At 41.8% G+C, this 12,879-nt stretch overlaps 1 protein-coding gene across 2 annotated transcripts in view; it reads left to right on the top strand.

Annotated features, from left to right (window-relative positions):
• LOC114049654 (interleukin-6 receptor subunit alpha-like) overlaps nucleotides 1-12,530 on the top strand; it is a 62,924-nt gene extending 50,394 nt beyond the window's left edge. For both annotated transcript variants that reach the window (XM_027870932.1, XM_027870931.1), the window contains 3 exons: nucleotides 1,179-1,254; nucleotides 4,728-4,818; nucleotides 11,602-12,530. In XM_027870932.1, the coding sequence (XP_027726733.1) occupies nucleotides 1,179-1,254; nucleotides 4,728-4,818; nucleotides 11,602-11,848 (414 nt within the window). In that variant the 3' untranslated portion in view covers nucleotides 11,849-12,530. The remainder of the gene's footprint in view (nucleotides 1-1,178; nucleotides 1,255-4,727; nucleotides 4,819-11,601) is intronic.
• The last annotated feature ends 349 nt before the right edge of the window (nucleotides 12,531-12,879 follow it).

Genomic DNA, 12,879 nt, shown 5'->3' with positions numbered 1-12,879 from the left:
ATTTGAGTTCGAAATATTTCTCCCTCCCTCCCTTCCCTAAAATGGCAAGCAATCTGATATAGGTTATACATGTGTAATCATGTTAAACACATTTCCACATTAGAAATGACACGCTTTTAAGTTTTTTTTTTGTTTTTTTAGGCAATTGGGGTTAAGTGACTTGCCCAGGGTCACACAGCTAGTAAGTGTCAAGTGTTTGGTCTGAGGCCAGATTTGAACTCAGTTCCTCCTGACTTCAGGGCCGGTGCTCTATCCACTTCGCCACCTAGCTGCCCCTAACACACTTTTAAGTTTAATCTGCATTATTAACAATTTCTCCATCACTTTTTTTTTGAGACAATCAGGGTTAAGTGACTTGCCCAGTGTCACACAGCTAGTAAGTAACTGAGGTCACATTAGAACTCAAGTTCTCCTGACTCCAAGCCCAGCATTCTTTCCGTTTCCCCACCTAGCCGCCCCTCTCCATCACTCTCTTAAGTCTAGACAATCAACACAACAATAAATCAAGCCCTGATTTGTAGCATTTGCTGATTTGCTCACACTGAATGTTTAACAATCAACTCTTTCCAGTGGTTTGAGCTGGCTCCAGCACACTCCTGTTCTGAAAGCTTTTGAGGAGGCATACATGTCAAGGAGGCAGTTAGAAATATAGCACTAAAGCTCACAGAACAGGTCCAGGGTGGTGGTGTAGACTTGGGAGGCAATGATCGCCCAAAGCAGATAAGATCTCAGAGGCAGAGAGGATAGATCAGAGGTGGGGAACCTGTGGCCTCCAGGCCACATTTGGGTGGAGGCCCTTGAGGACCTAGAGGGCCACATGTGGCCTCAAGGCCGCAGGTTCCCCACCCCTGGAATAGATATATCCAGAACAGAAAGAGACCAGAACAATATTTCTTCCATTGTATCTTCCAGCCACCTAACACCAGTACCTGTTGCATAAGGAGCCAAGGATTCTTACCTTTATTGTGTTGTGGACCTTTGTGTCTGGTGAAGCCTAGAATAATGTTTTTAAATGCATAAGATAAAAACACATAGGATTACAAAGAAAACCTGCTATATTGAAATACAATTATAAAAAAATATAAACAAGTTTATAGACTCCAGGCTATGAGCCCTTGAAAAGTAAGTGGTTAATAAATGCTCACTGAATGAATGAATTTGTGGAATGTCTTTTTCAGGTGCCTACTACCTCGGATGACTACAATGAAAGCCTTTCCCGAGAAAACCCTGAAGGCATCGCTAACACTTTGCCAGGTAAGAGTCCAGTGTTCAGGGGCAGCTAGGGGGCGCAAGGATAGAGCACCAGCACTGGATTTAGGAGGACCTGAGTTCAAATCTGACCTCAGACACGTAACACTTACTAGCTGTGTGACCCTGGGCAAGTCACTTAACCCCATTGCCTAACCAAAAACGAGTCCAGTGTTTAGTTTCTAGGAGCTCTGGGTTAAGCTGTGGATGGAAAGAGCATATGAAAAAATCTTAGTAATTTTGAATAATGGGTTGATAACCAATCTGATGAGTTTGAATTGGAAAAGACTATTAAGAAATGCGCTAGAGTCACTTCCCAACTGTGTTGTATTACTTGAAGCTGAGATAGAGCTGACTGCTGATAAGAAGTTTATGCAAAATGTTCATTCCTGAGAAGCTCACAGTGTAGATGTGCACACATATGTACCACACATAAACACATGTTATATACATACATTTACATGTATGTATGTGTGTATATGTATCTATATGTAGTATATATACAAAGATTGTTGTTTAGTCATTTTTCAGTTGTGTTCAATTCTTTGTGACCTCATTTGGGGTTTTCTTGGCAAAGATACTGCAATGGTTTGCCCTTTCCTTCTCCAGCTCATTTAACAGATGAAGAAACTGAGGCAAACAGGGTTAGGTGATTTGCCTAGGGTCACATAACTAGGAAGTGTCTGAGGCCAGATTTGAACTTAGGTCCTCCTGCCTCCAGGACCAACACTCCATCCACTTCATGCACTCCAACCACGTAGCTGCACAACATAACCAAATATCTCTAACTTCCTTTAGGTAATCCACCCTGAAGCTAGCAAACTTGGAAACTGTGCCTCAGTTTCCTTATCTGTAAAGTGGAAATAAGGGTACTTGCCCTATCTATTCTCACAGAGTATCTGTGAAAAAGTTCTTTATATATTGTAAAGTGTCATACAGATGTAAAGGGTTGTTTATGTTGAATTGATCTTCTCAAAGCCACATCTGTGCCCTAAGGAGGAGACTTGGTATCTGTTCAAAACAGCTGCTTTACTAGCCTGCACAAGACTGTGGTCAGACTTTAAAAACTCAGAGAGATCCATCCGGCTTTGTATGACTGGTAGGGAGGATGGGTATGCAAATACCCATGAAAGAAGGTAGTGGTAGCACTTCCGTAGAGGCCCAAGCTGGCCTAGACATGGTTGGACTTGTGCTGAGTGGTTGTTGTTTTTTTTAATTTTCAGAAGCAGTATGTCATAGTGAGAGGTTTGGGGGTGCAACTAGGTTATGCAATAGGTAGAGTGCTGGCCCTGGAGTCAGGAAGACTCATCCTTCTGGGTTCAGATCCAGCCCCACGGCTTAATAGCTGGGTGATCCTGGGCAAGTCACTTAACTCCATTTGCCTCAGCTTCCTCATCTGTAAAATAAGCTGGAGAAGGACATGGCAAACTAGTGTCTTTGCCAAGAAAGTCCCAAATGGGGTCACAAAGTATGGGACACAATTGAGAAATGACTAAACAACAACAATAACATGGCATAGTAGAAAGATTAATGGACTGATTAAATAAATTAATTAATTAATTGTAAAATGGATTAATTAAAAGATTAATACAAGAGAATCTGTGTTATCACTTACCAGCTGTGTGATGTTGGGAAAGTCATTAACTTCTCTGAGCCTTAGTTTCCCTCTCTGTAAAATGGAGATGATGATATTTGTTCTATTTCACTACTAACCTCCAAGATTTCTTGGGCTATTGGGAGAATGGAATTAAAGAAGTTATATGAAAGAACTTCATAAACCTCCAAGTGCTAATTAAATGTGAATAATCGTCATAGCATTGATTATTTGGAGCTGAAAGAGTCTTTAAAAGGTATCTAATCTAATACCTACATTTCATAGGATCACAGATTTAAAACTGGAAGAGATTTTAGGAACGATCTAGTCCAGAGGTGAGGAACTTGCAACCTCAAGGTCACATGTGGCCTTCTAGGTCAAGTGTGGCCCAAATCAGTCAAAGGGCTACACTTGGGGACCTAGAGGGCCATATGTGGCCTTGAGCCTGCAGGTTCCCCCCCCACCCCGAAATCTATCTCCCTCATTTTACTGATGAGAAAATTGTGGCATAATGAGGGTAAGTAAGTTGTCCAAGGTCTCACAGCTCGAACATTTCTGAGGCAGGATTTGAACTTGAGCTTTTCTGGACCTCACGCCTAGCATTTCATCCATTACAGCAGATGAATAAACTGAAATTCAGAGAGGTTATTACTTGCCCAAGTTCACATGAGTAATAGAGCCAGAATTTGAACCCACATTCTTTGATTCCAAATTCAGTCCTCTCCTCACTGCACCAGGCAGCCTCTCAGATAGGGGCAATGTTGTCGTCATTGTCGAGAGAGCACAGGACCGGGAGTTGGGAAAGCATGGCTTCCAACCCCACCTACTATTTACATCACTGCTAGATTATAAGCATCTTGCAGGCAAGGATGATGCCCCTTTTGTGTTTATATCCCCAGCATGTAGCATAGTGCCTGGCATGTAGTAGACACTTAATAAATGCTTATTGATTGGTTACTAGTTGTGTGTCCCTGGACAAGTTCTTTAACCCCTCCTGAGCCTCAGAGCCTTGTAATTTATAGACTAGTTATGATCTGTACTGGTGGAAGGAATTTCTACACTGGGAGTTGCTCCACACTGATGAGTACTGTATCCTTCCTGTATTTAAGTTTTATTATATGTGTGAGCTTTCATCATTGTGTTTACGTATGAGATAGCTCCTTCAAAACTTAGAATACTATGTATATACGGGCGTACCTTGGAGATACCAAATGTTTAGTTCCAGATCATGGCAGTAAAGCAAGCAACGCAAATTTTTTTGTTTCCCAGTGCATATAAAGTTATATTTACACTATACTGTAGTCTTTTAAGTGTGCAATAGTATTATGTCTAAAAAACCAATATATATAATCTTAATTAAAATACTTTTTTGCTAAAAAATGCTAACCATCATCTGAGCCTTTACTGAGTCATAATCTTTTTGCTGTGAAGGCTCATGCCTCGATATTGATGGCTGCTGAAGGCTGGGATGGCTGTGGCAATTCCTTAAAATAAGACAACAGTGAAGTTTGATGTATCCTCCTCCTTTCATGTGAAAACTTAGAGGCTATTGTAGGGTTATTAATTGGATTAATAAAACAACATTTGTAGATTAGGTTCGCTCTCTTATATGGATGAAGTTCATGGGGCCCCACAACAATTATAAGAGTAATATCAAAGATCACTGATCACAGATCACCATAACAGATATAACAATAAGGGTAAAGTTTGAAATATTGCAAGAATTACCAAAATGTGACATAGAAACACAATGTGAACACATGCTGTTGGAAAAATAGCACTGATGCAGGGTTGCCATAAACCTTCAATTAAAAAAAAATGCAAAAAAGCGAAGTGCCATAAATGAGGTATACCTGTGTTTTGTTTCTCTCCCCCTCTTCTGCAGTGCCTGGCTCTAGTCATTCACCCTACACATTCCTACTAGCTGGTGGAAGCCTGGTCTTAGGAATGGTTCTCTTCGTTGGCATTATCTTGAGGTAAGATGGCCCCCACTGGGATGGTTGTGTACCACTTGCATTCTTGATACCCATATGACTGGGCCATCTTAAAGTAATATCGTTATCAGGTTCTGGGCCATGATGACAGAATAGTCAAACTTATGCTAAAGACACCAAATCATCCTTGCTCTCATTTTGTAAGTGTGTTTTTAAGAAGAGGTGGTGCAGACGTCGATATGGAGAGCAGGATTTCCTTTTCAACCATCCCTTTCCACTTTTTACACAGGTATTTGTTTTTGTACTCACTCTGAATCCCTAAACAACTTAGCTCAGCATAGTTTCCTGGCTTATTTAACAAACGAATGACCATTAAGGAAAAATTACAGTTCTCTTGATTTAACTTTAGAAATCTGCAAATTGGTGTGTGCTTGAGGCCAAAAAGAAATTAGTACAGGATGGTTTGGGGACATTTATTGTTTGTGATTTGAGAAACAGAATTGAGTAACAAGTGGAAAAAAATGTAATAAATTCATCTTTCTTTTATCTTAGCTTTGTGTATGATTTTCATGGGAACCTATGTCTGGAGGCCAGAGCCATAATTAGATTTTTGTTTTTTTAAGTTTGTGGTAAAAACAGAGGATGTTAGCAGTGCTGAGGACAGTAAGATGGGGGAAGGGGGAAAGGCACAGAAGACAATCTGATCATGAGCGCATTCAAAGTTCATTCTCCTCAATACCCTATACCTTTTTTTGGGGAGGGGAGGCTAGGCAATGGGGTTAAGTGACTTGCCCAGGGTCACACAGCTAATAAGTGTTATGTGTCTGTGGCTAGATTTGAACTCAGGTCTTCCTGAATCCTGGGGCTGGTGCTCTATGCAGTGTGCCACCTAGCTGTCCATAATACCCTATACCTTTAAGGCAAAGTCCCATTCTCTCGGTGCTAGTCCTGTGCTGGTTATAATTCTCACATTAAGCTTATTAATATAGATAGATTCCTCTGTCCTTTTAGGCAACAATATCCCTGTCTTGCCAAAAGAACTTGACAATTCATTAGGAGAAAAATTAAGTTGAACTGATAACTTTTATGATGTTAATACATCATACTGCAGAATAATAACGGTTGAAAAATTTCATCCTTTGGGTACCTATCATCTGTCAATCAGGCTTTCTGTACCAAGCTATGACTGGTCTGTGGGTGACAGTAACTATGCCCACACCTGTTTAATAGCCAGATGACACAGTGGATAGAGCACTGGGCCTAGACTCAGGAAGACTGGAGTTCAAATCCAGCCTCAGACATTCCCTAGCTGTGTGACCCTGGGCAAATCACTTACCCTCTGTCTGCCTCAGTTTCCTTATCAGTAAAATGGGGATAATAGCACCACCTCCCTCACAGGGTTGTTGTGAGGATAAGATGATATAATATTTATAAAGCACTTAGCGAATACACCCCCCCCAAAAAATCTTGTTTATGTGTATGTTTCTTCTCCAATATAATTCCAGCAATAAGAAGCAACTACGGCTTAATGGAAAGATCTTTGAATCTGGGTCAGGGTTAGAATACTAGTTCTAGCACTTACTATGTGACTTACTACGTTAGTAGAAATTAATATTATCTGTGTTGTATTGTACCTTTATTTATTTTGTTTAAATATGTTCTCATTGATGGAAATAATTCCAAATGACATTTTAATCTGGCTTGCATGGCATTTGGGAATTTTGTAGGCCGCTTGAAACCAATGGGCCATGACTTTAACCGCTGTGAACTGGATGATTGTTAAAATTCCTCCCAGCTCTAAATCCCATGAACTAATAGGATTGTTGAGTTAAGGGGAAGGACCAGGTCAGCATTTTGGTTAGAATACTGCCAGATTGGCCTCCAAAAGGCTTACAGCAATTAAGTCCTCTCAACAATACAATAGGGCACCTGTTTGCCCACTGCCCATCGCAATGGAATTTTATTGCTTTTAGTTATTTTTGGTAGTTTGCTGGGTGTAAGGTTTAGCGGATAGAGGCCTGGTCTTAGAATCAGAAAGACCTAGTTCCTGCCTCTGTAGAACTGAGTTGAATTGAAACCTCTCATGTGGCTCTGGACAAATCACTGATCTCTTAGTGCTTTCTGAGCACTCTAAGTTTTAGATCATTTGCTCATCTGCATTGGTGAAAGGAATTTTAACACTGGGAGTTCTCTAAACCAATGAAATCACAGGTCTGAACCCCTCTGCCCCACAAAAATAAAGGATGGTATCTTAAAGTTGTTTAAATTTCATTTAAATCGTTTTGATATTAGAGAATTTAAACAGTTTTAAAAGTGTTTATTGACAATTTTTATCTCTTGCTTCACAATCGTCTGTTCGTGCCCTTTGATTACTGTTCTCCTGGAGAATATATAATAACATTGTACATTTAAAAATAGAAGGAATCTTGAGGCCATCTGGTCCACCCCCTACCCCACCCTGCCATTTTTGGGGTGAGAAAATCAAGGTCAAGGGAGGTGAAGGGAGGCTTGACCAAAGACATTAGCAGCAAAGTTGGAATTTGAACTGGTGTTCTTTGATTCCCACATCCCCTAGTGTGCTGGCCCATGCTTGAAAATCGCTGCTATTAGAAGAGGCCATTAGCTGAGTCTGGGAGTTCTGAACTTCAGTTGGGCTAAAGCCAGTTGGTTGTCATTACTAAGCCCCGTCCCAGGATGGGGAGCTCTTCACCCTGCCCCCGGGGAACATGTGGACACAAGTGGGTGATTCACTGGTCTATGTTGGAAACAGAGAGGGTTAAAGCTTCTGTGCTGATCAACAGTGGGCTCAGGTTTGGGAGTCCCCACTGCACTCCCAGCCTAGGTGAGATACAGACCTCATCTTAAAGAAAAAAAAAAAAAGAGTACTGAGCCCATTGGGAAACATGGGCAGGATCAGAATAGGTTTCAGCAATTGGGAAAGCAATCCACAGGGGTGATTGGAAGGGCGGTGGTATCATTGGCAGAGATAAGAAAGTTCAGAAAAGGATAGGTTTAAGGGGAAGGAAAGGGAAGGGAATAAGCATTTATAGGCCATGTGCCAGGTACTGCCCTAAGTGCTTTATAAATATTATATCATCTTGTCCTCACAAAAACCTTGTGAGGGAGGTGGTGCTATTATCCTCATTTTACAGATGAGGAAACTGAGGCAGACAGAGGGTAAGTGATTTGCCCAGGGTCACACAGCTAGGGAATGTCTGAGGCTGGATTTGAACTCAAGCCTTCCTGACTCCAGACCCAGTGCTCTATTCACTGTGTCATCTAGCTGTAGAGTAGATGTGGCCATAGTGATCGTGTTGCCCACAGACTGGTCCTAGCTTGGTACAGAAAGCCTAATTGCCAGATGATAGGTTCCCTAGGGATGAAGTTTTTCAGCCATTATTATTAGGCAATTCTAAAGTGGGATTTTTTTTTCACACAGACCATTGTCTCCATCTCCCCCCATCCAAGGAAAATATTAACAGTTGACATTCCAAGAGCACTTTTTAAGGTTTGCAAAGAACCTGGCATACATGATCTCATTTGTGATCATAAGACAGTTAAGTGGTGTAACGTTGGGTTCCGAGTCAAGAAGATCTGAATTCGAATCCTATCTCAGATGCTTACTAGTTGTGTGATCCTAGGCAAGTCACTTAAATTCAGTCTACCTCAGTTTCCTGGTCTATAAAATGAAGATAATAATTATACCTTCCTCCTAGGCTTGTTGTGAGGATAAAATGAGATCATATTTGTAAAGCACTTCGCAAACCTTGAAGTGTTAAATAATTACTAGCTACTTGAACTTCACAATAGGTTTTATTTCATCATACGGACGAAGAAACTGAGGCTCAGAGAAATCCTGTAATGTTTTGCATAAGTCACACAACTTAGGAGGCTCTCACCTGACACATACTGGCTCTGGGCAAGTTATTTAACCTGTCAGTGTACCAGGCAACTCTGGTATATGTTGCAGAGAGTGGTGACCTGCCTCGGTGGAGGGACTTTCCTTTTCTGGGAGTGACCTCTATCAATGAAATCCTAGGTCTAGTAAGCATGTAGGGTTGTGGTGTTGGTAAGTGTTTCACAACTGGCTCTCTGCAAAGGTGTTGCCATGACATACCTTGAAGTTTAATTTGCATTCTCATCATTTTTTCCATCCCTCTCTTAAGTGTGGAAAACAAATCAAGCCCGGATTTGTAGCATTTGCCCATTTCTGAGGCATAAATGCGCAGACTGAAAATGTAACAATCTGCTTTTAAGAGCTGGTTTGAACTGGCTCCATTCCTGCCCTTAAGCTATCTGGACATCTTGCTGTGCATTCCTGCTGGTACATGTGGTCTGGGATTTGAATCTGGATCTCTCCTGACTTCAATTCAGGTTCTCTTTTCATTATACCACACCACCTCTAGAATCTGCTTTACAGCAAACTTATCTGGGATTGATTAATTTCTATTAGGTAAGAGCTTCCCTACACATATATACACACATACATACATACACACCTACATGTGCACGTAGTATGTATAGATTATAATGCTACTTCATAATTAAGATTGTGTCAGGGGCAGCTAGGTGGCGAAGTGGATAGAGCATCGGCCCTGGAATCAGGAGGACCTGAGTTCAAATGTGACCTCAGACACATAACACTTACTAGCTGTGTGACCCTGGGCAAGTCACTTAACCCCATTGCCTAACTAAAAAAAAAAATATTGTGTCTACTGCATCCATTGTAGTATCCCTAAAAAGATGAAAGGTAGGGATTTTGCAGATAGAAAGACTGAAGTCCACAGAGGTTAAATTCACTGTATGTAAGTGCACAGCTCAAGGAAGGTTGATATAATCTGTTCAGGGTTGTGATACAACATCTAGCCATTGGCCCTGCTCATTTCTACTATTGGGAAACATCTGCGAATTGAAGTCTCACTAAGATACTGCAGACGCCATTAAATTTTTCTCTCTGAGTCCCAGGTTAAGGGCCAAGTAGCAATGTGGATAAAGATAGCATAGAGAAATGAAACTCAAGAAAAATCTCCATTGTTCGTTTTGAGTGCTGGTCTCATGTTCCCCCAAACAAAGCAGCTAACCTATAATGATGAATAAATTGAAATTAGAGATCTCAGCTTGGAAAATTGGAAAGATGACTTGGATTTGTGATCAGTGGAACTGGATCTGAGCAGTACCATGGTGGATACTTGTTCTGCCTCTTACTATCTGTTTGTATGACCTTGGGCAAGTCATTTATGCCTCAGTTTTCTCATCTGTAAAAATGAGGGGGTTGGGCTGGATGGCCCTTAAGGTCTCTTCCGGCTCTAAATCTGATGCTATGTTCTTCCTTGCCTTGCCCACCTTCAGAGGAATCAAGGAATCAAGGGGTAGTCAAAGTATGAGTAGCAGTAGGATCATAGAACTCATAGCTGAAAGGTGCCTTAGAGATAATTTTGTTCTCCTACTCTGATGTTACCTATGAGGTAACTAAGACTGAATCCAATTCAACAAGCCTTTATTAAGAACCTACTGTATACAGGGTACTAAGAGGTACAGAGACTTTTTGAGGTCATGTGGACAGGAAGTAGCAGAACTAGATTTGAACTCAGATTCTCTTGTTCCAAATCCAGAAGGAAAGGAAACCAAGGGGCCTGGACTGTCCAGAGCATAGGTCATCTGTCCCAAGATCACTGAGATACGGCAGGACCTTGGGTTGTGGATAATAAACCTTTCTTTTGACTCCCAAACTGTTCTTCTCAGGTACTTAGGTTTGGCACGAGGCCCTGGGGGCTGAATACTCCATCAGAAACTGTGATCACAGAGATGTCTATCTCTTTCCTGTTGAACACTGTCTTTCCTGTTGAATGAGTCACTTTTGCCCAAATGGTGCCCGCAGCAGGGCTCTGTTGGAGCTGTTGAAGCTCAATATGCCTCCCAAGAGTTGGAGAGCCTGGAGATGAAATCTCCCATGGGCTGTGTTGAGAGATGCAATTGTTGATAGGGAGGAAGGAACATCAGTGGAGGGAGAAGCAGGAGAGCTATAGAGGGAGGGAGTGGCGCAGTGCTTCCTTGCTATTTATTCACTCCCAAAAACACCTTTGCCTGCTATTTTTCAGCGGCAGTATTCATTTGTCTGATGTGCCATTTTATTTTCTACTCTAGTAAAAAGAATACATCTTATTTTCAAATTAGTTTCAGTGCTGAGTGTAGGAATTGAAGTTGTAGTCTCAAGAACTGCACCACAGGGGTTGTCTGTTTCCTCATCTGTATGGTTGGAAGGATGATACTGTCCATACATAGGAGGTATTTTTGAAAGACAGCAACTTTTAAAAATTATATATACATATATATATATATATATATATATATATATATATTCCCCCCAATTATCAAACATGTATCAGCAGCTCTTTAAAGTATTTCTGAGGCCTTTGACTTAGGATCTTCTGGAAACAGATAGCACTATGAAAAACTTAGTTAGGATCCCTTTGATAGACAGCTGGGTGTAGTGGAGAGGGTGTTGGACTGGGAGTCAGGAAGACCTGAGTTCACATCCCACCTTAGGCACTTTTTAGTTGCATGGCCCTGGGCAAATCACTTAAGTTCTTTGTGTTTTCTCATCTGTTAAATGAGGGGGTTGACCTCAGTAGTCTCCATGGTTCCTTTTCAACACTAAATCTATGATGTTATGATCTGACCTGGGAGTCTGGCCTCATCAAAGTGGTCCGGATAGAAATGTTTTTCATGATGTAGGGGAGCAGCCTTGCTGAAGAATGATTTGTCAGTACATGTAACCATCTGGGTTTCTTGTTTTGTTTCTCTTTGTGTGCATGTATTATCAAGGTACAGAAAAAAGTCGAAGTTGACAGCTTTGAAAGAAGGCAAGCCAAATGTGCTCCCTCCATATTCTTTGGGTCCGTTGGTCCCTGAGAAGCCCCAGTCAACCACGGTGCTGGTTCCCTTCATCTCTCCATCAGAGTCTGCCAGTAGCTCTGAGCCTACCAATGCCCCAGGGCACAGTGGGAAAGACATCGTGGACCTCCAGAGTCCTTACGACATTACCAACAGAGACTATTTTTTCCCGAGGTAGACCCAAACATGCATGGAGCATTTGGGCTTCAGGTAGGCCAAATTCTGTGGCACAAAGGAAGACTGAATGAACTATCAAGAAAGATGCTTCTCAATGTCATTTCAGTCTACCTGCTGATGGGGCTGGTGCTTTGGGTTTCTCCTGACTTATTGCTCCACTGGGGAAGCTGAACTGGGCTCCCTCAGAGAACCAGAATGCTTTTTAGGTCCAAGAAGGGCTTCACGCAGTGAGGAGATGGTATTCTGGGAGCAAATGGATTGATTCCCACCAAGCAGGAGGAAAAGGTGGTTGGATTTCAAAACCACCATGTCTCATGATCCTCTGAGTAACTGGGTTGGTAAGCCACCCCAGAGAAAGAGACATACACAAATGCATATGGAGGGCCATGAGCCCAAAAGGCTATGCTCCCCTGACAGGACACAGAGGAGGATGGGAATGAGGGGCCAGCTTGTTCCTAAGAACAACAGGACTAAAGAGAGAAGCTGTTGATGGTCTGGACTCAACCATCAACATTCCCTCATCCTCAAGGCATATCCCTCTCCTCATCTGGACACAATAATTTCTAGCATATCTGCCAGCCTGTCACTTCCTGTGGGCATATGTTCTTGCCCAATACACACTTTTCACCATCCTACCAAGGTTCTTGGTAGAAGAGTTGTTGAAGAAATTCAGCTTTTCTAGGCCTACCGCCCTCTTTCAGTTTCTTCCTTGCTGGTTTTTTTTTCTTCTCAAGATGCTACCTTCTTTTCCCATGAATACTGTTGAGATGGTAAATGTTGAGATGTAAATGGTGCTATCTCTTAGGACCAAATTTTAAAATAACACCCTTCCCCACGTTAACACGAGCACACATGCTCACACGCACACACACACACCCTACTTTTACCATATGTATATGTATATACACACATACACTGTATATAAAACACACCTACTAAGTATCTGAAAGCCTTTCCTTGCCCTCTCTGTAGTCCAACATCCTCATTTTACAGATGAGGAAACCGAGGCCCAGAGACTTGCCCAAGGTCCTA

The sequence above is a fragment of the Vombatus ursinus genome, unplaced genomic scaffold (genome assembly GCF_900497805.2).
Source record: "Vombatus ursinus unplaced genomic scaffold, bare-nosed wombat genome assembly UNPS02014798.1, whole genome shotgun sequence".
Taxonomy (NCBI): domain Eukaryota; kingdom Metazoa; phylum Chordata; class Mammalia; order Diprotodontia; family Vombatidae; genus Vombatus; species Vombatus ursinus.
The sequence above is the reverse complement of the archived record's forward strand: the minus strand, read 5'-3'. Positions and strand labels throughout refer to the sequence as shown.